The sequence below is a fragment of the Platichthys flesus genome, chromosome 24, assembly GCF_949316205.1.
Source record: "Platichthys flesus chromosome 24, fPlaFle2.1, whole genome shotgun sequence".
Taxonomy (NCBI): Eukaryota; Metazoa; Chordata; class Actinopteri; order Pleuronectiformes; family Pleuronectidae; genus Platichthys; species Platichthys flesus.
The window spans coordinates 11,953,121-11,979,071 of record NC_084968.1 but is presented as its reverse complement, the minus strand read 5'-3'; the positions used below and the strand labels follow the sequence as shown (position 1 = coordinate 11,979,071).

The 25,951-nt window shown below is 45.9% G+C and overlaps 1 protein-coding gene across 2 annotated transcripts in view; it reads right to left on the bottom strand.

The window, feature by feature from the left end:
* svep1 (sushi, von Willebrand factor type A, EGF and pentraxin domain containing 1) overlaps window positions 1-25,951 on the bottom strand; it is a 74,203-nt gene extending 48,252 nt beyond the window's left edge. For both annotated transcript variants that reach the window (XM_062383664.1, XM_062383665.1), the window contains exons 1-2: window positions 24,858-25,951; window positions 1,086-1,341 (exon numbers count right to left, since the gene is read on the bottom strand). In XM_062383664.1, the coding sequence (XP_062239648.1) occupies window positions 1,086-1,341; window positions 24,858-25,403 (802 nt within the window). In that variant the 5' untranslated portion in view covers window positions 25,404-25,951. The remainder of the gene's footprint in view (window positions 1-1,085; window positions 1,342-24,857) is intronic.

The window sequence follows — 25,951 nt, the reverse complement described above, 5'->3', positions numbered from 1 at the left end:
AAGTTGTTCTTAATACAAGTGTAGCTGGAGTTTATCTATTTCACATAATGATGATGAAATAAAAGACACTAATTTGCAAAGGGAAAGTCTCAAACCCTCTGTTTCCTGTTCTGTCAATTATGAAATTGAGACTGGCTACAGGCTGGGCTTCTGAAGTCTATGAATATAAAAGTGCAGCACCTACAAGCCACAAAACTGGCTGTAGAGCAAATGTCCATATCCTTTTTTCCCCAGTGTATAAATTGCTCCAAAACACAGTAGTGACTAATAAAAGGCCATAAATCAAACAAAATGGTTTGAGACCAGCAATTAGAAAGTCGGGAGCCGAGGGCAAAATGGAAACTTCAGCAGTTTCTCTACACGTCAACCTGCTGCTTTTTTTATTTTCCCGTAATTGAGGGATCAGGAAGGTAGAGAGGGAGAGAAGGAAAAGAAGGTGATGAAGAAGAAGACGAGAACGATGACGGAAATATTGCAGAAGAGGATGAGGAAGAGGAGGAAGATTGCGCTGATCTCTGCTTCTGTGTGTGAACATGCATGATTTACAGCTTGCTACACACTCTGTGGTTAACTTTGACATTTTGTGGCGACAGTTTAAGTTTTGAAGCCATGACTGACTCTCTTTTTTATTTTCACCAATTTGAGGGACATCCCCTTTAAGTGTGGGAGAGGTGCCTTGTTTTGTCCAATCTATGGACAAGTGAGGACTAATAGCTGCTGGCATTTTAAAATATTGTCCATTCTCTTTCTAGGTGAAAACTGAAGTTTAACAGGGTCAAAACTTCATTAAAGAAATATTACTTCAGGTCAAATGGTGACGATGGGTGCAGTGAGGCTTCAAAGAGAAAACCAGCAGCGTGAACTTTAATTTACTCCATCATAGGAACTACCTTGTGCAGTTAAATTGTGTACGTGAGAAAAGGGTGAGATTTGATGCAGCTGTGCAGTGAAATCGCAGATGTTTCTTTTGATTTGGGTTTACGTGACCCCCAGAGGGCTGTGATCCTGTCTTTAAAAGATGTCAAATAAAAGCAGTTTGATTTCTCTCCCCCCCCCCCCCCCCCCCCCATCTGTTACTCTGTTACCTTCGTGCAGCGCGTGGCGAGCCAGCGCCTCGAACTCTGCGAAGTTGTGCACCAGGTAGCAGTGCTGGTCCTTGGGGTGCGAGGCCATGTCGTGGAGCTCCCTGATGTTGCCCTGCCAGATGCCCAGAGTGAAGATCTCCACGCCGCGTTCCCTCAGAGAGGCCGCCACCGGCCGTGGGTCCCCCCCGTTGGAGTAGCCGTCGGTGATCAGGAAAATGGCCTTGGTGGCGTTCGAGCGAGAGTGACGCAGGATTTGCTGTTGGAGAGGAAAATATGAAAATCATTAAGTAGCTCAAAAATCACATGTAGGAATTAAATCTTTGCAAAACTTTCTTTACGTTGGTTAAACGGGATTGTGTCAATAGGATGACACGAAAACTTCATATTTTGTTGATTTCCATGTGTCACAGATAACTCTAACAATATTTGTCACATTCTCTCCCACTGCACAGATGCAGCTGCAGAAAGTTTGCAGCACAAGCAAACATGGAGGAGAGTCGCATGACACAAAAGGAGTTCTGTCAAATGGACGTGAAAAATGACAACTAACTAAAATAACTAAATTATAACCCCACACAGATTCAAGCTCTACAATCCTCCTTTAACCACCTCTGCAAGAATCTTGTCAAACAGCACGGAGAGAGTCTGCGGATGAGAGCCACAGTCGAGAGCTGAAAACAAACCCAGGACTTTGCCAGAGGATTTTGCATGTGACACAACATGTGCAAACAAAAAAATCACTCTGCAAAGACAAGGCTCAATTTTAAGCTGGTAAGAAAGCCAACGAGTAATGGGTAGAACAATATGTGTCGCTATCTGGATTTGAATCTATTGGAATTTGAGATTGGGTCATATCGATATTTGATTAAAAGAAGAAAAGTGGACTTCAATCTTAAGAGTTCAAATAAGTTGTGCACTTCCAAAGATTCTGAAATCTGTGAATTGAGCTGTTTTGTACCTTTGAGTTAATGAACTCATGCTCGTCCTGTATATTTATTGCAAAGGTCGACCATTCAGATCCACACGTCCCACGCATCGCTCTCCCTGCCAGCACGTTACCAACATAGCCCCGGCTCTGGTGACACGACTAAATCCAATAACGAAGCACGTCACACTCGACCACTAAAAACAGCCCTCAATTCTAGGTTTCCTCAAAACCCGACATCAGCAGGAGCGGCAGCGAGGGCAGCGCGGGGAGGAGGCACGAGGAGAACGCTCCACAATTGTAGTTATTTCTCCTGCAGAGTACAGACTGCCTGCCAGTGGTCGAAAACCACCGGGCAACACAGACCGGGCTGCTGTGTCCGCCCCAGACACCGGCTATAGTTCCCAAACTAACTTTAGCCACCGTTTACAATCCACCACATACAATTAGACAGGACATTAAAGTCAGAGAAACATATCTTTATTTCTTCTCTGGAGTAAAGAAGAAAAAAGAAATAACGGGGGCCATCTGCTCACTGTGCCGGGGAGGCCAAGCTGAACAGGTCTGGTTTTGTTCTAAGTGTGTTTTAAATGAGGTTTTAAGAGGGAATGTGGATGAACACCAGTAAACAATGGATGAAAAGGGAAAGGATGAAGCAAGTGGGAGAGATATTCACTCACTTGCACTGAAAGGCAGGAAGGTCGTGAGTGTATTGTGAAGACGGGATGAAAACAAAAGGATGTGTGCGAGTCCGAGCAGGATCCAACAGCTCTACATGAGGTGAGGAGAGTGGAGACAGGCAGAGGGTGTGACCGCCGAGGGAACAGGAGCACGAGAGAAAGTCTTTATTGTCTAATTGGCCCGAGCTTCAAGCAACGCACGTAATTACAGAGCCCATGAGGCGAGGGAGTGAAGGAGGGAGAAGGAGGATGGAGGGAGAGAGAGAGAATAGAGAGGAGGGTGAGCCTGGTTTCCTCTGATCCTCAAAGCTCCGGGCCGCCCACTGCACTCACAGCCCAGCTGTCGGTGCACCCCGTCGGGCTGCAACCGCGCCCTCCCTGGTCCTCCCTGGTCCTCCCTGACCTTTGTGCCATTTAAGGTCTTTTCATGCTACACAACAGTGATTGTCGTTGTCTCCTCTTCATGTTTTATTAGGCGTCGGGCTCAAAGTAGCGCTGCTGGGGTCACAGTGGGTTCCGCGCACTGGCTCTGAGTCGGTGGTTGGTGTTAGCAAGTGCGGAGATGCCACCAAACGGAGCATATACGCATGCATGCCCACTAATAACAGCCTTGTGAATAGTCTCCACATACTTTAGGTTAGACTATTAACATAAAGGCGACCGCAGGAGCCTGTGTGTGGAAGGGGGGGGGGGGGTGCACTTTACAGCAGCTCTCTGCATGCACCTCACAGTTCAAGGCGTGTGCATTGTCCCAAGATACAAGATGATTAAAGCGACATCGTTTGAAATCTGCAAACATGAAACATGGTTGCTGTGACGTATCTGCAAATAATTCTTAGTTTAGTAAGTTATAAATAAAGAAGAATTAAAGGGGAGAGGGAATAATAATCAGATAAATGCAGTTATAATAAAATATAATAATGTTTGAGCTCAGCATCCTTGACCTCCAAGCGATAGCATCTACAAAATCATACAGGCTCCATTGGCAGCAGATAAATGAAACACATTCAGTTTGTGTTTGTACAAGATGATTCACACACGGAGAAGAAAAGCAGGAGTGAATATAAACTTCCCAGTGATTGATACTACAAGCTTTATAAAAGGTTATCTAAAGTTTGTCAAATTTTGCTCGTAAAAAAAAACAAAAAACATACTTTCTCTGATCATTCCCACACAACAATGATTCCGGTGAGATCAAAGGGGAAAAGAAACTGGATCAAAGGAGAAGTGAGGAGGACTTCAGAAGACTCAGCCAACGTGCTATAAAAGTTATTACAACTGCAAGTCGTTTGTTCTCGTGTATCAAATCCTAAAAATCTTCCATGAATCAAGTGAAAAGCTACACAGTGTGTGTGTGTGTGTGTGGGGGGGGGGGGGGGGGGGGGCGGGGGGTTATGGTCTTCACTCTGTTTGCTCAGGGCCGATCTCTGTTTTCCTTCCTGTGAATTTTTTCAATTACACACGTTGGCAGAGCCTGCAATGCCAGTGTCGGTCCACAGAGGAGATGATGCCTGCAGCAGTGGGACAGTTTCAGTGTGTGTGTGTGTGTGTGTGTGTGTGTGTGTGTGTGTGTGTGTGTGTGTGTGTGTGTGTGTGTGTGTGTGTGTGTGTGTGTGTGTGTGTCTGCCGTGGAGCTGATGATATCTGTCGGAGCAGCGGTGATAGCCCTGGTACCAGAGGGCCGGGGGGGGATTAGTGGTGAGAGCGGTGAATCCATCTCCGCTCCAAGACGCCCGGGACTTTGGCAAGAGGCAGAAGGGAGAGAGGACGCTCCACGTGTGCAGTAGAGTCGGATTTACACACATACTACACACAAATAGTAGACTGTACACAAAGGAGCAGAGTCGAGGAAATAGAAAGGAAGGACACTAGTGTACAAATACTCTCAAAAACATGTGTTTTATTCATCGACTGTGTATAAAGATAAGACGACATGACAGCTCCCAAACAGTGATGCTATAGATTCTCAATCGCCCCCTGGTGGCTGGCTGCAGTACATGTCATATATTTCGTTTCAATAAGTTATTTTGTGCTATAAAAACGAGGTAAATGTCGTGATTGACAGCTGAGACTGGCTCGTGATTGGCCGAGCCTGTGTATCGGCTGAACCTCGCCACTGCGGCTCCATCCACAAACCGCTACTGCACCATCTTTGGCTCCTTCTATGAACCCAGGATATTGATGACCCATATTAATAAAACCTTCAGTCCGGTGATGACAAGGTGATTCCATCTCCGAGCAGATGCTTGTGTGATCGCAACTTCAAACGTGGGCCCCACGCTGCACTTGGCACCGGGGACTAGGAAACCTCTCCACACCTCCAGGGGCCGGCGCCGGTGCCAAGGTGCTCCAGCTGCTAATCAAAGGCTTATATATGCATGGCAGCGATTCTGAATTCTAGATGAGCCGCACCCCGATCACCAACATGCTGCTTCAGCCTCCAATCAGCCCCAACCGGGACTTTGATCCGAGCCGGAACCCACCTGGAGTCAGGCAGAGCTGGGTGATGATGTGAAGTCAACATGTACGAGTCAAATGTTGTTCTTCATTTATTTTACTGACGACTGGCTGCCAAAACATTTTTATATGGTAGGTAGGAAAGAGGAGAGGACCAACTTGGAGATGCTTTAAAGATCAATGGGGGGCTGGTTCCGTTGTAAGTGCAGCGTATCGATAAAGTAAAAAGAAAACATCTGTCTCAACATCAAATTTAATAAAAATGGAGACAACATTTTACAATTCTTGATCCTGGTAACTGTGGGTGTTCAGTCACCAGCTTCCCCTCACACTGTCTCCTCCCGTGTCACTAACAGAGAAGGAAGGCCGCACCACAGCAGGAGACATCTCTATCATTTGCACTGAGATCCACCTTCTAAAAAATAAAAAACAAAACCCCTATATTCAGACATTCCTCTGCAGCGCAGGAGAAACGCAGGCCGAGTGCATCCGTTCGGAAAACAAGCTTTCTCTCCCCGTCGGTCGGAAGCGAGAGCGCTTGTTTTTACAGGGTATCTGCTCTTGGCCCGGGTGGTAGGAATAACAACAACAAGCCCGCGGGGCCCCGACAGAACAACATGCACACAAGTGAATTACACACACTCCACTCCACTTGAGCAACATCTCCGGGACACATACTTGGGATATTTGAGATGAACTGGGTCACTTGCAGGGCTCCTTCCTGGTCTAATGAGTGAAAACTCACTTTGCTTTTAACATGTTTCCTAACTTTTAACTGTCCCCCTTTGGAAGTGAATGAATCCTGAAGTGTTTGGACTTGTAAAGCACGGGTAATCACCTTTTGCCTTCAAGCTCTGATTCCATTTAGCTGCCTCCTGCTTCTCACACATTGGTTTCAAGCAACATAATCTGTGTTTCTCTAACTTTCCGTGTTCCTCCTCGGCTCAGCTGGACGCCGCACAGCAGGGGTTAGAAGGGAAGTTTCCACAAAGGGCCACCCAGGAAGCAAAGAGCCATACAGGTGGCGCTTCTTGCTTTAGCATCTGTACTTCAAATCCTTTATTATTTACACTAAACATGTATGAAAGTGCTTGAATAAAGCTTTTTTAGATTTGATTTCTTACCCTGCAGCCTGTCAGTGTCTGTTCACGACAGTGTGGGATAATATTCAACTTGCACAGACTTGAAACTCGTCTCACATGCAGCCGGCAAACCACCTCATAAATGTCATATCATCTTCTTTTGGCCCCCTGCTAAAGCAAGTTTTGAAAAACCCTCTGCATTAAATGAAGCATCCAGCCCCCTCAGTGATGTAGACCTCACAGTCGGAGAGCATTGCTTTTTCTTTGTTTGTAAAAAGGTTGATGTGAGGAGGTTCTCTGATGTTTGCTCACATGGAAGCTAATAAAACTCGTCCTGTGATGGATTATCTCAAAAACACATGGTTCACTTTTGGGGGAAGCTCTGCAAAACGAAGCATGCACAGTTTGCTGTCAATGGACAATATAGGGCTGGATTTGAACGCAGTATTTTTGTCTTTAGAAGTTTATATGGGGAATGACTTCTCTTCTCTTGCAGTTCAGACAGATGAATGCAAGCTGCTGTCCAGCTGTGTCCTGACAGTCCTAAGTGACAGATATACAGAGGAAATCAGCAAGGACGACCCTTCATAGAAACAAGAACAGACAGCGTCCATCGTCTATCTGAAGCTCCTGTCTATTAAAGACAGTGGACTAATCTTAGAGGAACTAATGCGCAAGAGATATTTGCATTTTTCCATGATTTCCTAGATATAATAAATACATTTGTCTTGAGCAGTCCCTGATAAAAAGGAAATATGTTGTCCTATCTGTATGAGTAAAACATAATTCTACTATCAAGAGACCCAGAGGGCAGATTATTTGAAAAAACAATAATCTCCTGACTAATTTCATGTATATTTAAATTATGAATATACAACAAATGTAGGTTTAGGTCTTAAATAACTCTTTAAGAAAAGCAGACGCACAAAAGACAACAACATTTTCAGAAAGATCAGCCATCAATCATTGAGCCTAAAGTAGAGGTTTAGAAAACCAGAGACTACACGGATAATTGTTAACCTGTCTCGGGTGTAGACGGCGAAATGTTAGGGATGGAAAAGTTATTCCCAGAACAGGAGAGTCATTACAGGAAAATACTGCCGGACTCACCACGACATAATGATTTAAAAGTCTCCACTGAAGCCTGACGTGTGTAACTGGGCCCAAAGCGAACCCGGTGAGACTCAGTGCTGCATCCAGCGGGTTGCAAAAGAGAGAGTGCGGACAGTCGGTTAATTGCCTGACACGGCCGGCTGGACAGCTGTGTGTGTTAGCTCGACGGCTTCTGTCACAACACCGTTCATCAACCTCAACAACTCCATCGAGAGCGAGGGAGAGAGACACACACAGAGAGAAAGAGAGAGAGAGAGCGAGCGCAGCTAATTCCACGATGTGACGCCAAGGGGGGGGGAAGGCTATCTTGGCTGGCAAATGAGAAAAACCAATTCAATTACCACACCCTACTGGGCTCTGCAAACGTGAAAATGCTGAGAGAACCAGTTGAGGCGCTGACCGTGCTCTGATCGGACTCGGCGCTCTGGGTAATTGGACGGTGGAAAGCTGGTTTGATTGAGTGGGAGGAAGAATAACAAGAGCAGTCGGAGTGTGAGTGCCAGTTGGACGGTGCCGGCCTCAGCCTGGCTTGGCAATCTGCCTCACGTCATGTATGTTGGTTATTCACGTTCATTTTAAACTGTTTTCCATGTTCGTTGCATGTGTTTGACATTTGTAATGTTTAAATGGAGGGTTTAAATATGTCAATATGACTATATATGGTAATAAGTAGAAAGCAAAGCCTGTTTTTACAGAGTTCTTACTTTTGCATATCGGATCTCCTCTATTTAATTCTGTGGGCACAAGGGTTTTGAATGTTATCCAAGCAAATGTACGGTAACATGGTCTGCACAATATTAAACTCATTACTGAGTGCATGTCGAGGACATCGGCCGGCTTCAGTCTTTGTATATTTTTGGACTTCGCCGAGGTTTTGAATCTGATGAAGACCAGTTTGCTCGATCTGTTACAGGTTAGGAGCCGAAACTATGAGTTGATTCATCCAATGTTCAGTCAGGAAGACAGACTTCTGCAAATGCCACAAAAGGTTGATGCTCTCCATTCCCCTCCTCGCTCGCGCCACAAATTACATAATTTTTGTTGGCGAAGAGCATTAATTTGATTTGTCCTGCACCTCCCAACTTCTGGAGAAGCCTGCAAACAGGTCTGTCTATATATAGAGAAACCTCGGTTTGTCGAGGCAAAGAATCACAATCTCAAAGTGGTGCTCAAGCTGTTCTTGTTCTTTGCCTTTTCCTGGCTCTTAGAGGAAGACTTGCACTTCACCGGGAGTATACAAGGGAGAAGGCGTCGTGTTGATGTCACAGTTGGTGTGAGCATTGACCGCAGCATCGTTCAGTTTCCGTTATCTCGAAGCTCCACCAGCTCATCCAAGTTGTCCTCCAATAAAATCTGACACTCTCGACGTGAGCCAATCGCTTACAAGCTGTCTAAATGTTCATTAAGCTGTCATGTCAGCACAGAGAGGCCTGAATGACCCACGTCAAACCCTGCACCACCAAGCTGCCTGTGGTGGTTTCCAGCATCCAATCAGATTTGGCCTCGATCTCAATCCGCCAGTCGGGTCGCTGCTGTCAAACTTCAAATTTCTTCTCCTCTCTCTCGACACTTCTGTGACTCACTGCCACCCTGAGCCAAGCTGAGTCCACTCATCATCTCCTCCAGATCCCCAGCATCTCTCCATCCCATCATCAAATCTCCAGTGTGACCAGTGGGCGGGGGTTCAACACTACACTCAGCCTGATCCCCTGTTAAATCACATTGACATCACCAGGCATCTAAGCACCAAACAGACTCATTTTTATCACACAACTTTCTCTGTGTTGTGCAGTCTTGTTCAAATTATCTATGTGACATAAACAGCTATTTTCAACAGACCTATATTGAGTAGAGGAAGAGATACCACGAGTTACATCACATTCATGAGATCATCACCTCACTAACCGAGCGCAGCCGCAGCGTCATCTCTGGGGCCGAGCCGTGATTGGATATAAACAAAGACAACAGTGTGGTGGCGACTCCAGACTGGCGTGTTGAAAGTGCTTAGACGTGGGGAATGATTTGGGGACTGTCGCCTTTCTTAAAACATCCATGAAAACGAATCCCATCTCGTCCAGACTTAGCTCCGACCACACTGCTCAGACCGACGCAGCATTTTCCTTTCGTTATGTTGACGCTTGTTGCTGCAGTTGCATTTCTTCCTCGTGTTCCTCTCTCTCTCCTTCTCTCTCTCTCTCTGTTTTCTTCTCCAGAGGCGTTTGTTTGTCTTGGCACCAGCCGGAGGAGGAGATTTCCTCTGCACGAGGAGGTAACTGGAGAGACGTCAGTGTTTGTAGTGCAGATTAATGGAGAGGTTTCAACTTATTGATTCTGCTGTTTGTTCTGGACCGGGGGCCCTCGTCGGAAAGATAAATTATAACTGGACCTTATGGCATGGAGAGGAAGGCCGAGCTGGGAGGTCACACGAGGAGGAGGAGGAGGAGGAGGAGGAGGAGGAGGAGGAGGCGTTTGGGTGGTATTGCTCTGGACGTGGCTTTGGATTTCTACACTCTAAATCTCATCATAAATCAGGAAAAATTTGGATCATGAGAAAAAAATCACTAAATTACTAACACAAATAGACTGTTGCTTGGAGACACCTGTGTTTAGACGTTAGATACTCGGAATTATAACTGATTATATTTGTACGTTTCTGTCTTCTCCACTGGAAATTGCTTGGGGGGGGTTCTGGGTGATCGGTCGGGCGTCTATTGGGACGAGTTTCTTGCCAGTTGACGGATTTTTTAAACATGAACTGATTAAAACTAATATTTCCAGAAAATTGAAATCTTCACCCAATCAGACCGGGGACAACACAAAGGAACAAAACAGGATGGAGGCCGATTTGCGGGTTCACATGATTGTACCAATCACCCACACAGTCATTCACACAGTCTGATAAACACACGCACACACACACAGACACACACTCACCAAAGAAAACAAGTCGATGGAATCTGGCAGCATCGAACTCTAACCTCAGCATAGCAAGTGGTTTACTAATAGACCCACACGCCTTCGCCCATGAGAACGTGTTATTTCGTTTGCCACCACGGGCTCTTTGAAATAGTTTTGGTTTCCTCAGGTGCCAACGTGTGACGCTTTTGGTTAAATCTTAATCTCAAGATGCCAAAAAAAATCCATATTCTCTAAGAGCGTCTGTGATTTTTGTCTGTAGTTACAAAGCTGTCCACTTTATATGGATCCGTGAGCTTGAACCAATTTTATTGAAACTAGGTGGAAGGACGGGACAAGGGCCAAAAAGAGCAGGTCCCGGAATTTGACAATCACTTTTTTAATCATCAATTTTAATCAGTTTCTTTAATAAGATGAAGGTGTTTTTAACATTTTCACTGATTTCCAAGGGAATAATTCATGGATCCTGATGAAAAAGAAAACCAGGACTGTTTAGAAGACAGATATCTACGAGGGTGTAGGTGCAGCATGATTGAATTCAAAGGGAACTCTCGGGGCTTCACAATAAGATAGATAACAATTACAATCATCAAACCCAGTCTACTCTTTTAATCTGGATATAAATGGACTGATACACCGGCTTGGCAGACTGGAGTTTAGGTCATGAACATTGCAACACAGAAATACCAAAGCTTTTGTTTTCCTTTGCTGAGCTGTTCAATTCCCTAGGGTCTCATCTTTAAAAGAACTCTGTTGTACATGTGCACAAAAGCTGAGAGTTGTGCAAAACAGAAAAAATGATATTTATAAAATCCTGGTATGCGTACCTGCAAGTAATGAAGTCTTTATACATCACATTATAAGTGTTGTGACGCAGGAATAAAGGATCCTGATTGTGTGAGTGTGGTCGCTGGTTATATTTGGGTTATTATTTGGAATCTGCCAGATCATTATACCTGCTCAAACAGACTTTGTATTAAATAGAGAAACTTGTATCCCCAAACCACGTGCTAAGGTTAAAATACTCGTAGCTGTACCAGTGAGATCGAGAACCCCCCCCCCCCCCCCCCCCCCTTCCTAATCGTCCCCACAGTGGATCCCGAGCTGAGTACAGGCCCGCGGAGCTGCTGACAGACGGATCCTGTCCCCGCTAACGCCTCGCCGACCTTTCACCCTGCCAACAGGGAATTATTCTTCAAAGACTCCTCGCCCAATCGTTTCTGAACTCCCACTGACCCCGCCCACTCACTCACACACACACACACACACAGACACACACAGGGCTGGTGTCAGCAGCACCTATCAATTGCTGAGCAGTATTTTAAGTAAGAGGGAATCTGTGTGTAGGTGTGTGTCTGTCTGTGTGTGTGTGTGTGTGTGTGTGTGTGTGTGTGTGTGTGTTTGAATGCACAGTGGAAAGAACAGAGTGTGAAGTGAGTGCACATGATGTGTGTGTATAGGAAAGTGTGTGTTCACGACCAAGAGTGTAAAGAGCTGCAGTTGCTTTATGTTCACATCAAACAGTGACGCTCATTTTTAGTAATAATGCATTAAAATGACTTGCATTAGAAACGTTTTAAATGTATATATGGTCCTGTTTGTTTTATACAGATTCAATAGACCTCTTCACATCAGTGGAGGTCAGATGATGAGAATCTAGTAGCCATAAATCATGGGTCTAGTTGTGTTTAGACATTTTAATGAATATTTATTATATTTTATATCTTTAATTAAGATTAAGATTCCAGATGTTGGGTATCGTGCCATTGGAATGCTTTATCCCAATGGTGCATAGAGTCCTAATGTTATTATTTACATCTGTCATTTTCAAGTTAATATTTCTGTTCCGGAGAGAAACGGAGGTGGAAGTCTTCAGCTCCAGATGTGGGATTCACCACATCGTCTTTTTTTCAGGGATTGAAAAACGTCTGGTGTTCTGATCAGCGGTGGCTTTTTCCACCGTTTGAAAAAATCAGAGCTTTTTAAGGTGCGATTTAAGAATGGGAACATAATCATCCGGCACCGGAGCCAAATTCCATTCCAAATAAAAACCGGTGACGAGCACGGATTGAAATCGATGCAGCTCTCTTTGAACTCTTTAGGCGCCAGTACTCCTTAAGTATTGTATCTTAAAAAAGTACTTCCTGCAAAACGCATAAAGGAAGCATTCAAATGCTGGCTGTCATTAACTAGGTCTATGTTGTGTGTGTGTGTGTGTACTGTTCAGATGTGCACACTGGGAGCTGCAGTGGTGGAACTGGCCCTCACCAGTGAACAGCAGCTCCTGTAGACTCCACACATCTGATTTCTATAACAAGCTCACACTCCTCCTTACTGCAGTCATTAAATGAAAAAGCCTCTTCACTGGGGAACAATTAATTCTATGTTTTAAAGGCACCCAAAAAAAAAATTACACCTCGATGGATGCGTCGGTGGAGAGGTCTGGAGTTTAATTTGTTTCCATCGAGGGGGTTTACTGACATCTGTGTTTTACAGAGTCGGGAAGTGTAAAGATTTTCTCCGGTGTCCTCCGCTGAGCTCATTCCCTGTGAAAGTACGAGGGCCACTTCGACTTCAGGGTCTCGACGAGCAAGTGGATGATTTCTTTTGCGCCTGGGTTGAAAGGCAAAGTGTGTGGCAATTTCCACGCTGGCAAGTGTCCAGCTCCTGATGCATGGAGCAGGAGAACAGGGGTGAGTAGGAATAAGGAATACCTCTGAAAAGGGGAAGAATGGTTTGTGTGAGACGCCAGTGACATCAAACCAGTCACTTGCAGTCCTTTAGACTGTTGGCTTTAGTAGAGGTCCACTGATTGTGTTTTTTAATGTGTTTCTATCCCTTCTGTGCAATCAGCTGTGAGAAGAAAAAAGACAAAATCCCTGGAAAGAAAAAGTGGGAATGTCTCACAAAGAGATACTCATAATTTGCCTGTGCACACTTTCTCATTTCATATACACACAAAAACACAAACATCATGTTTTTTTCCACCGGCCCCCAATCACCTCGTTATCATTCTCTTAATTCTTCCCTCGAAGGGGAGTCTCTGGTTTTGGCCAGAGCGAAGTGCAGTTATTTGACCGCAGCTGCCTTAACCCCCGGCCAAGTGGGACACACATCCAAACCCAGCATCAACTCCCAGCACTCCCAGCACATACACTGCTGGAAAACACTGGAGCGGAGCCTCCAGGCGGGAACACAGGAGTGACGCACAGAGAGAAGACAGGCTGGTAAGGGAGACGGATGGACAACGAGAGAAACACAAACAAAACAAGTTGACACAGAGAACAAACTTAGCAGCACTCGCAGAAGCCAAATACTCAATCAGCAGAAACTCCAGTCATGTACAACATTGCAGCAACTGAACAAAGACTGATTTGTGGCTATTTTCTCTAAATGATTCCAAACTGTTGGATGGTAATAATTCTCTGGCTTCCTTCAGGTTAAACACACACTCTTGATTTACACTAAATACTCGTGCACTCATTCCCACAAAGTCCTACTAAGATCCTCTCCATCCATTTCAAATCCACCCAAAGCCACCCGCGCCTGCCAGCTCCCTCAGGATCCGTCCGACAGGCAGTTACACACACCACCAACCAAAGACGCACTAAACTTCTAAAATATAATAATTGTACATATTGCTTTCCAATCCAAACGATTCAAAAACAGGAGTTAAGTATCTTCTCTGACACCTAAGTGTGAGTGTTCCTGACTTTGAGTTGGACTCACATTTAATCTCCTGATGGATAAAGACCACCTATCGAAGGAAATATGTAAAGAAGATGAAGCAGGATAAAGCAGATCCACCGAGGTCCTACATGGCCAAGTCTGTGGCTGCTGTAGTGGATACAGATGGGAGCAAGATGCTGGGAGAGTATACTGGAGGAAACCATTGACCTTGGACTGGGCTTTTTAAAAACCTCCGAGCTGTGTCTGAATTGAAGGCTTTTATTCCAGCATTTGGAAAATCTATTAGAATAATGTCTCAGAATAAAAAGAGAGACTGAAACAATATGAGCAGCTATTTTTTGAGATTGTAAATCAGCAACTGCTGGATTTCAACGCTCGGTTAACAAAACGGCAAATTCACAGACAAAACAACTGAAGGCTGAAGACACGTTTAGTTACTTCTGCAAAGATAAAGAGACTTCAGCCTCCTGAGCAGACGGCTCTACATCTCTGTCCCAATTCAGCGGCTACATCCTTATCTGGTGGTTCCCAGGGTTCACTGCATTTCGGCAGCAGCTCAAACTGACTAATGATGCAATAGTGAGGCTGGGACGAGCTGGGGATGCAACCCGGAGAATCCTCTGTGGACCAGACCATCTCAATCCAGTTCAGTTCCTTCAGTGTCTGAACTCCAGAGCTCTACTGGGACCCACTGTCTGGTTTTCTATCTGAGCCTCTCACAAACCTTTACTGCTCGCTGCCGTGCCCTATGACCTCAGCTGACCTCTCGCCGTGCATATTGCTGTCTGTCAACACTTCCCCGGGGACACGCGATAGCCAGGAGATGGAAAAGGGTTCAGGGTTTATCGATACATGCTGACAGGGAACGGAGGGATGAGTTGGAACACAGCTTTGAAAATGATCTGATGAGAGACGAGGTCAAAAAGCAAATTCATGAAGCATGCACGGATTTGCTGATTCACAGAAAACAGAAACGCTGATTCGGTTTATTCAATAAATCTGAGCTTTGGATTTGGAATTGTTCCTAGATCCTGCTGTTACCTCGTTTTTATTATCAGCTCATATCTGTTTTCTACTCGGCTTTTGTCTCTTACTCGTCATGCTCAATTTAATATTAAATTCAAATTCCCTGCTTCATTTTCTCTGTAGACAAAATCTTTTTTTCCTCAGCTTTTAAATTCGGTTTCTTGCTGCTTCTCATCTCAGGTCAGTTGCATCAGCCTCGTCACGCACGCTAGGTTGTGTGTGTGTGTGGACGAGGAGGCCTCGGGGTCGTCTAGACGTCAAGAGGTCGGAAAGTAGGCCCCTGTTACTGGAAAATATTCAGTCTCCATTTCAGAGCGGAGGGCAGGGGTGAGCGGAGTGTGCTGAGAGAAGGAGCAGGAGCGCTGTTAAGTAACAAAGGCAAATATTTGTCTGTGCAATTAAACAAAAAGAGGACGAAGTGCAGTTCAACTCGTGTCGAGGGGCAGATCGCTGGAATAATGAATTTATGGAAGGTCGGTGATTCAAGTTACTGTAAAAACAAACTGCCTGTATAACTAAATTACTCTCAACCACCGAAGTCCACTGCAGACAGCAGCAGTTCACCAAGCACCTGAAAAGAATCAACGAGCACTTCTACTGTGGAAATCTGCAGTCGGACAGATATAAGGATTAAACCGTCTCATTTGATGAATACAAAAGAAAACATTGGGTCAATCAGATCCTAAGAAGTCGACTGGAAAAAGGATTATTTGAAATTCTGATCGAGGAGCTGGGAAATTATCCCGATCGCTTCCAGGTTTATTTCAGGATATCAGTGTGGTCCAGTTTGATGCACGACTATCAACACTGGGACCGCACATTCAAAAAGAAGGAAACAAATTTCCCTTATCCAATTGACCTCAAGCAGCGGCTGGCAGTACTTCTAAGGAAAGGACACACACACACAGACACACACACACTAGGCCAATATCAGCAGATCAAACACGTTGTGAAAACTTGGACGAACGTTTCAGAGTTGACGTGATTGACAAAACTTGACGTCCATCTATCTAGAGTAAACCTTAACGTTGACTGGAGAAGCGGAGGTGGAATAAAGTCGCCAGGATCCCGTCCATCATCAGGAACCACACATTACTCGTATCCTGTTTTTCAGATTTGCAGATGTGCTGCTGCCGCTGCTGCTCAGCTTCATATCAGACAAAAACAAAGTGGTGAGTTAGTCAAGTCATTTGTTGTTGACGTCACCTTGGAACCCAGGAAATCGTGCAGCCCATTGCACAACAATGACGTCAAAGACTATTGGAAGAAAGCAAAGGATGGGTAAATGAACAAAGGTGTAGGAGGTAAAGATAAAAGAGTTTGAAATACTTTAAAAATCCCTGGATGAGAGTTTTGGTTCCACAAGAAAAAACTAAAACGAGTCAAGGAAATGTCGAAATATGGCTTCAAACCCTCAAAAGTTTCTTTTCCTAGAAGCATCAGCACTGTTCACGTCCACACTGACACTGAAGCAGCTCAGTCAGAGGAGAGAAACTCTTCAACACATATTTGAGGTTGATGGAGAAAGAATTATAAAAGAAGAGAATTGAGACTATTTCTGTCGGGAGCGATTCCACATGAAGAGGCCCAGAGGAGCGGAGCCGGAGACTAATGCATTTCTTCCTCCTGAACCCAGAACACACAATCGAGACACACACACACAGACACACACACAGTCATGTTGAGTCTATCATGTCGATCACCGCAATGTGTCCTTTTCCAAGTAACGCCCTGAGACTTAGGGCCAGGTGAGGTGTGTCTGCGTTTGAGAACATTCATAATTACAACGTGATTTCATGGCCTGAAAGTCAATTAGGAGCCAAAGTAGAAGTCGAGAGTCACATTAAGATATCTGCTTACAAGAGAAAATACATTAGAAATACATCGGCGTCTGTGTTTTGACTGAAAAAAGAGGGGATTTCAGGTAGAGCCGGCTTTTCCAAAACCAACGCAATGTGGAATGATATTGAATCCTTCATATATTCAGGGAGTTTATAGTTTTAGGATTTAAACTAAACAACTTGAGAAATAAAATCACAAATTATCTCTGCTGCTGTGTCTAAAGAGGACAAAAGTGAAAAGGTCGAGCGGAAGGAAAGTTTCAAGCTATATTTTGAGGATAAGTTTATTTTCATATTCTGATATTGAAATATTTAGTTTACGAGCTGTGTAACTTCATCACTTCCCTGAAAGTATATCACGTTTATGTTTCCTGGCTTATAAGAGACATTTTCACTTTGTACCAACTTCAACATGGTGAGATAATTAATGTAATTCCAGAAATCTCGCTCCTACTCTATGTGAGGCACATACGTTGTGCGATTTGGACACACAACACATTCAATATTAAGAAAACTTGAATCAACAAGCCACCATTATATTACCCTTGCTGTTATGTAAACCTCCATTAAGTTACAGGTTTCTGCTTTAAAATCAAAACAGAGAAACATGTTCTTTTACTCCTCCACCACTGATCTGATCAGGCTCTGATTTACCAGCTCACAGATTCATGAGGAGCTTCACACGGTGACGGTCGTGACCCACGGCCCAGACCCAGAAGGTTGAAACGTGTCTGTGGACGTTCCTGTCTGGCCTCAGGCTTATCAGCACTTCTCTGGCTGGTAGGTGAAGCCTTTCTTCATTCTCACCCATCAGACACTCTGACACTGTGGAGGAGGAAGAGGAGGAGGAGGAGACAGGGCCGAATGGAAGGAAGAAGCAGACACACTGAGGGGGAGGAAATGATTAAGGGTGAGATGGCGGGAAGAGACAGTTGCTCAGACAGGAAACAGAGTCTTTTCCTTATCATCTTATCTCGACCGGGTCCAGCCTCTGGGACCAGATCAAAGAGATGCACCTTGCTTTCATTTGCTGCCTCGGCTCCCTCGCTTCAAATTGAGGCCATTTGCTTTCTCTCCCTGCGACTCTTTCCTCCGACGCAGCAGAGTTCAGAGTGAATTTACTGGCTTGTTTAAAAAGTTGCCCTGTAACTCGGCCAGAGGGATAAAAAAACTAAAACTGAAAATACAGTGCTCCAGTGAGCAAATATGTTTTCTAGAAGTGAAAAGGCCTCTGAACGCACAAAACTTTCCAGCGCTCAGGTGATGGATGGAGTTCATTCCCCACATTCATCTCACAGCTCTCTACATCTCATTACTGCTTATTCAGAAAACCAGTGTGTGGGTTTCATAGAGGACGAGAATGTACAGTTCACCCCCCCCCCCCCCCACGCCGAATACAAGCGATTTACACAAGCCTCATTTAATCTAATAGAGAATGTTTTGAAAAACAATACTTCACATGATGGCCGTAATACGTCAAAGCCGATGAAGATGACGTGCCCCTGCCTGAGAGGGCGCTGGGGGGGAGGCCTGCGGCTGTGGAGGAGGGCATAATGGAAAAGGCATAGAAATGGGAGAAATGGGAGAAAAATAGCGCTGACCCACTGGAATGAGACGGGGGGGGGGGGGGGGCTCACAAACGCAGCCCTGAGATATTTGTTTCGCTTATTGTGGTCTGGCAAAGCTCGATGAAGAGAAGGCGTGGAGTCGTGTTGGGGGGGGGGGGGGGGGGGGTGACGGACAAGTGACCACCTTGTGTGGAACATCAACTGGGACGACACTGGACAAACACTGGCTGGGAGTCAAGACTCAAACTGGAAAAAGAAACAGAGCCGGCCTCCCTCAAAAAGATCTATTATTCCTCAACTACCCGGTAAAATGGGTTTCTGAATAATAAGTCCTGCAATGACTATTTAAATGAAAGTTCTCGTTTATTAGGTTTTTAAATCCTAATGAAAGCTGCACAGCTCTGCAAATGCTCCTGATTGGTCCAGCCCTATATATTCCTATAAGACTTACACATGCATGTCCATGATTGCGCACACACACACACACACACACACACATTCCCATGCGTAGCTTCATATGTATAACATGAACCCTCTGACTTATATATATGATGACAACCATGTAAAGACGTGCAGCTGCTACATAAACTGTGTGTGTGAGTGAATTTGTGTGTGAATAATCAGCGTGTGTGTGTTTGTGTGTGTGTGTGTGTGTGTGTGTACTGGGCCCATTAGGAGCTACTGGACCTTATTGGCGATTCCAATACAGATTCCAGTCCCAGAAACACACTCCTTTCTACTATGAGGCTCATTTTAACGCTGGTAAACTCCTCCAATATCTGTTTCTGACCCAGATTGAGTTCAACGCGGCTCCACCACTCCACCAGCAGTCAGGTAAAAACATTAGCCACATTCTTCCTCTCCGTCCAGGGCTCTCCCTCCCTCTTTTTTCCTCTCCTTCTTCCATCCTTTGTCCCCCACTCCTTTCCTTTTCATCATCCCTCCTCACACGCTGCCCATCTGTCTGTGTCTTATGCAACGGAGAACCGACACAGGGAGGCGGCCAAGTCCAGTTTAGCGCTCGGTGTTGCTCCGCCAAAGCCGGGGCCCATATTTTTTTTTTTTTTATTTATCTGGCAGCGCTCGGCGACTCAGAGGTAAATCTTCAGCACGGAGACGAATGATGAGACAGAGAACAAGTGATGGCAGAGGGGGATTTTCAGCTGGCTTTTACAGAAACAGCAATTCCTCTCTCCGTGTTTTTATAGCTGACACTCGTATCCAAAGCAAGTTATAATAAGAGCAACAATGGAAAATACAAAACGTAATTCCTGGATCTACAAGATTAATAGCAGCCGACAGAATAAAGTGGAAGGCTTTGAGTTGTGTTGCCTTGAAGATACTCGGGTCACGTAAAAGGTAGAAGCAGGGGAAATAAAAACGAGCTGAAAAGAACTTATTCAGCGAGCGGAGGAGGAGGAGCCGGGATTCTGTCTCAGGTACAGTACCACAGTTATTCCTCCAGGACCTGAACACACCAATCAGCTCCTTTATAGGACGCGCTGGGTGATCGATCAGTCATTAGATATAAGGTTGTCATGTCAGCGGGCGAAGTTGAGGATAGACAGATCCCGGACAAACGAGACACAGGGAATCACCACGACAAGCTGCACTCTTAATAAACTCATAATGTTCCACGTTTACTCCTCGTCTACATTGTTTCACGAGCAGAAACAGACACAGACTGATGTCCTGGTTTCCATCAGAGCAGTGGAGACAACTGGACGAAGGGGGAGAGGGACCTCAGAGCTTTTTGATTACATCTGTCCAGCACAGGGATTTAAAGCTCTTTACATTTTTAAAAGACCAATTTATTGCTTGGTTGATAACTGGCCGATATGAGCATTCCACAGATTAAACAATGCATATTTTAATTAGAATTTGTTTTCTTTTCTTGATTTAAGAGTTATTTATCGTTATTTATAGTAAAATGTTTAACGTAAACTGTTAAATATCAAGCCTCAATGACATTTCATCATCAAAGATGTTAGATTACGACGGGTATCAGTGATAATTTGATACTTTTTTAACTCCTAACATCTATATCCACATATATTTTAGTATCCTTACTTTGTACACTAATCACACATACATTTTCAGTCCTGCTCTTCTCAAGCTTTAGGTGTTTTGACGCTGTGAGACTTTGGTATTGCTGCAGGACACGAGGAAGCGTCTTGGCAGCAGCGTCTCAGACCAATTCAAACGATATGTGACCCTGAAGGCTTCGGTTATGACTCAGGCAGAAATCTTTCCAGCTCTTCTGACAGCGTTTGAAACACTCTTCCCTCTGGTTGGAACTGAGCTGCTGCTCCGTCCATGTGTGTAACAGACAAACCGTCAATCACGGCTCAAAGCGACGGGGCCAGGTCCTCAGTTAAAAGTCGGGCTGGAGTGGAACAACTCTTTCAAGCTCTCTCTTTGTCGTTCTTCCCATAACAACTTGTGTCACTTTAAGTGCGTATAAATGACGGCAAAATTGTGTGTTCGCGGGTGCGGGTGTGTACTCTTATCCAAAGTGACACTTTGGAAAGCGGAGTGAAGAGCTGGCCGTCGAGAGTGCAGAGGGACGAGATAATGACGCACGTTGTCAGGGAGTCTCAGTGGGAAGATAATCATAAAGTCCTACACATGAAAACTGACAAAAATAGTTGTACAATAAGAGAACAAGCGAGAGAGAGAGATGTAATCCTGGGGTTCTTTCTTTTTCCGTTCAGCCGAACAATCCTAACTTGAAGCAGGTGGAAGTGTCAGATCACTGGTTTCAGAAAGTCACAGAAATGGTCGGAGACACAGAAGCTCCTGATTCCTCAGCTATCAGACACAAGGCCGGTTTTGAGTAAGGTCATTCAGATCAGCTACAAACAGTTTTACCTTTAAATTATATTTATATGCCACTTTTAAATTCTTTCCAGTCTAATCGATCACTCAAATATGTTATTTACAGCAACATTTGTAATTCTACACGTGATTTAACGCTTCTAGAAGAAAAAAAAAACGAGCCAGGGATCGAACCACCGTCCGTCTGTTTGGTGGACGACCCTCTCTTCCTCCTGACAGCTGCCCACTGTCATCCCTTCCATCATCCAATCTGGAACGGCGACGTGACTTATTAGCACAAGACAGACAGAAGTAATGTGTTTAAGGCGAGGTACAACATTTGCCAAAGCAAAGTGAAAACCCCCCGAATCAGGAACCTGTGCACGTTGATGCTTTAAAGCTTGTGTGTGATGTACGAGGTGAAAAGAGAGACGGCAGCGGGGAGACAGAGACGAAGAGGACAGCCCCGTCTCTACATGCGCGGCCGGTGGAAAAATGTCTCCCTTAATGGATTCCAGGTTTCTGCAGTGCTCAGAACAGCCGAGACCAGCCAAGGGAATAAAATATGGCATCATTATTATTATACTGCAATTCTCAATTATCTTCTCTCTCCCTCTCTTACTTTCACAGTCTCTCTCTTTTCTTTCTGAAACAGATGCACACGTCCGACACAGACTCACACACACATGAACACACACACAACTGCTTTCCCCTCGAAACCGTTCATGGATGATAGAGATGTTCCGATACATCTCCTGATGATCCTGAAGAACTGATCTGAGGACGATTGTCCACGAGGGCACGTTTAGGGGCCGAAGCACAACAACAGTATTTACAAGCACTCACACACTTCACAAAATTGCCAGTTGGACACGCACACGCACCACCTGAGCCATTTCAGCTCCGTCTGTACACGCCGACAGCCGGATGTACGCGACTTTGCAGGTTAGCATTAGCAGCCCCATCCTTTATACGGGGGGGAGGAATGGAAAGAGATGACAAACACACACTGTTTTCACTCTTTCCAGTCGGAGGATAAAACAAAGCAGAGACGAGGTGATAAATCACAGACGGCCTGTTCCTCCTCCATCATGCACAGACACGGTAAACGTCAGAGTTCATCCATCAGGCGTAGCGTGAAGGCTTCTGGATTTACCGACTCTCACCAGCAGAAGCCACACCGGAGTTTGTCGGCCGCTGAATGTGAATATCAGAGCGAGAGTCAGTGTTATTCTTTGAATCAATAACCGTTGACTTGAGAGCCTGAGCAGCAGCGCACCCCCCCGTCATCTCCGGATGACATCGCTTGATAAATGGCTCAAAACATTCTGAGCCGTTGAGAATTTTTTCGATAAGGCCCCTGAACAATCTTTTGTTGGTGTTGCTGTGGTCCTCAGCAGCTGGGACGTGGCCCAGCCGTCTCCTTATCTGCACTTAACTGAGGAGAGCGAGCTGAAAATCTGCCCTGAGGGCCAAGCTTTCCTCGCTAAGCCAGAGGATCGGTCCAAGGCTGTTAGCTGGAAACAGGGATGAAGTGGAAGGTAACATCTGCCAGAGGTCAGCTGACCTACCCCTTTTCTTTTTGTTTGTCTAAGAAACTCGGCTGATGTGACACGTTCACGGAATTATAGATCAAACCAAAGCGATTCATCAGAGGGCACGAACCAGCTCATTTGTGGAATCAGCCAATCAGCCTGCATAGAATCATACACTGTGCCAGACGAGCTGTTATGAGGCTGTTGGAGGAGAGAATGGAGGAGAGAGTGGTGGAGAGAATGGAGGAGAGAGTGGTGGAGAGGATAGAGGAATAATGGAGGAGAGAATGGAGGAGAGAATGGAGGAGAGAGTGGAGGAGAGAGTGGAGGAGAGAATGGAGGAGAGAGTGGTGGAGAGAATGGAGGAGAGAGTGGTGGAGAGAATGGAGGAGAGAGTGGTGGAGAGGATAGAGGAATAATGGAGGAGAGAATGGAGGAGAGAGTGGTGGAGAGAATGGAGGAGAGAGTGGTGGAGAGAATGGAGGAGAGAGTGGTGGAGAGAATGGAGGAGAGAGTGGTGGAGAGGATAGAGGAATAATAGAGGAGAGAATGGAGGAGAGAATGGAGGAGAGAATGGAGGAGAGAATGGAGGAGAGAATGACCTGGCTTCTTGGACTCGACTCAGATAACAACTCTTTTCTGTGTTTAAGCAGAGAAGCCTCTCAGAGTACCAGGACCCCTGGTCACCTCCTGGACTCGGTCCCTGCTGCGCCTCAATGAGCTTCTTGTCTCACACCACATCTCTGACTCGGAGCAGATGATGATGCTGCAGCAGCCGGCGGCGAGCGGAGCTATTTGCTGTTTTCATGTGGGACGGCGTTCAAGCCTCTGAAGTTTGCATCTGCTTCCCTCGCTTCAATGCACCCAGTCATAACGGCTCCTTTGCATATTTGTCACCCTGCCATGATATTAGCCAGGTCGGCCTCCATCTGACTGTAAAGCAACACGAGGGATTTAATGACACCTGCAGCATTTCTGAACAAGTTGCCAAAAAAAGTAACTTCATCTCAGTGAATCAGAGATGAAGGCAGGACCTAAGCTGAGGTGTGTGTGTGTGTGTGTGTGTGTGTTTATACACAACCAGACCCTGTACCACCAACATAGCTTTTGCAGCTGGGTGCCTGTGTGTGTGTGTGTGTTTTTGGGTGTGTGTGCATGCAGCTGGGTGTCAGGCAGCTCAAATCAACAAACCATAAACAAGCTGACATCTTGACCCCCACATGTAACCCCACATAACCCCCAGATCCCTGCGTCCAGAGCCGGCTAACAAACTGTAATGCTTTTGTTTAAGTATCATCTTGAGCGCATTTTACCCCCAAGACCTAACAGTTCCCCTTGGATTCCATCAAGCTCAAATTAAACGCCCGTAGACGTTTCCGATTTTCTCCTCAGGATACATAAATGATTCAATGGAAAATTGGTGAAAACGTTAAGGAAAGAAAGTATTAAACAATTCCTGGATCTGCCTCCTGATCCTGTAAATATGTGATCTTGCATAAAACCAACCAACACACAAACAGCCGGGGTTAAAAACATAACCTCCTTCATGGATTGATAAAACCAGGGAGAATGGGTGTCGGACAAAACCTTATCAGTAACACTGAAGTAATTCATATTCATCCAGAATGCTGGCTTCACATCCTTGATCTGATTTATGCAGGTTACTGTGTGCCGGCGTCTGTGTGCGTGTTTGCATGTGCATGCCTGTGCTCGCTCTAAATGGTATTTTCACTGGAAACTCCTGAGCAATTAGCCGGCGAGTGGCTTCCCCCCCCCCCCTCACTGTCTCCTGGTGTGTAATTTAAAAGGAAGCAGGAGCAGCAGCAGTAAAAAGTCGTGCGGGGGCCTCATTAACCTGCACTGAGCCTCAGTCGAGCCCTGACAAGAGGGCAGGCTGCAGACTTACTGACGCACACGCACACACATACACACAAGCACAAACACACACACACAGACAGATTACCAGGAAAGGTTCTGGAAGCTACGAGGAAAGTGAGTGAAATCTAAGAAGGCTCTGAACTTATTAGGACATGTGTCTGCACTTTCTGGAGCAGACTGACTCTCGTGTTTCACTGGGATCAACGTTAGAGCCACTTTCACTTGATCTGCCGTTCTGACTCACCGCCGCCCTCTGGAAGGCTCCTTTGGTGTAGGTGCCGCCCCCCCGGTAGTTGATGGCCGGGATCTCCTTGTTGAACAGGGAGCACTTGTGGTGGTGGGACTTGGGCGCCGTGATGTGGTCCACCCTCGTCACCACGTGGGTCTTGGACGAGAAGGTGACCAGCGCCACCCGCGTGTTCTCCGCCGCCACGGGGAAGTCGGACAGCATCTTGCGTATGAACCTCAGCTCGCTCAGGAAGTTGTTGGCGCCCACGCTGGACGACTCGTCCACCAGGAACACCAGGTCCAGGCAAGAGCTTTTCTCACGCAGCTCGCGGACGTTTCGCTTGAACGCCAGGCCGAGGCGCTCCACTTTGCTCTCTGCGCTCTCTGACAGGTTGCCGGCTGATGAGGAGGAGGAGGAGGAGGTGAGGGCTGACATTTGCCTGGACCGGCGGGACTGCACCTGGGCTTGGGACTGTTGGGCGGTGGTCCGTACGTCCAGGAGGCACAGGACTAGAAGACAAGAAGTCCATGAGAGTGTTAAAGAGTACCTTTGAGAAATCATAGTGACCAGGACACCTGTGCCGAGGGGTAAGAAGAAAATGTGGATCCTCAGGAGGAACTCAATGGGAATGTTTCTCTTATGCCTGAATCCGTGTCCAGGGACATAGCAGACAGCAACAGTCCAGTGCAAAGTTCCTCAAAAGCATTGCTGGCTCAGGAGGAGGCGTCTTCCCCTGTCATTCACAACGTGCCTCCGTGCATCTGCTTCTCTTCCTCTCCGCTGGACGACAGCTCCGGACCCGTGTGGAGAAATGTGGAGAAACAATCAGGCTTGCTCACGAGTTGTCTGTCTGTCTTCCTGTCTGTCTGTCCTGCACAGAGAAACCTGAACAGCACATCTGGCTCTTTCCCTCTTCTTTCCCTGTGGTTACAAATCAATAGGTCCTCTCTTCGCCCTCCTGCCTGCTTCTCCTGTAGGTTGTAGGTTCTCTCAGTTTGTGCATCAGATCCAAAAACAGCCCCCCTCAAAGAGTCCGTTCCTTCAGTGCTTCTTCAGTCCCTGCGTGCTGCCCCTCAGGCTCCTGTTTGCCTGTGTGAAGCTCCTGCCTG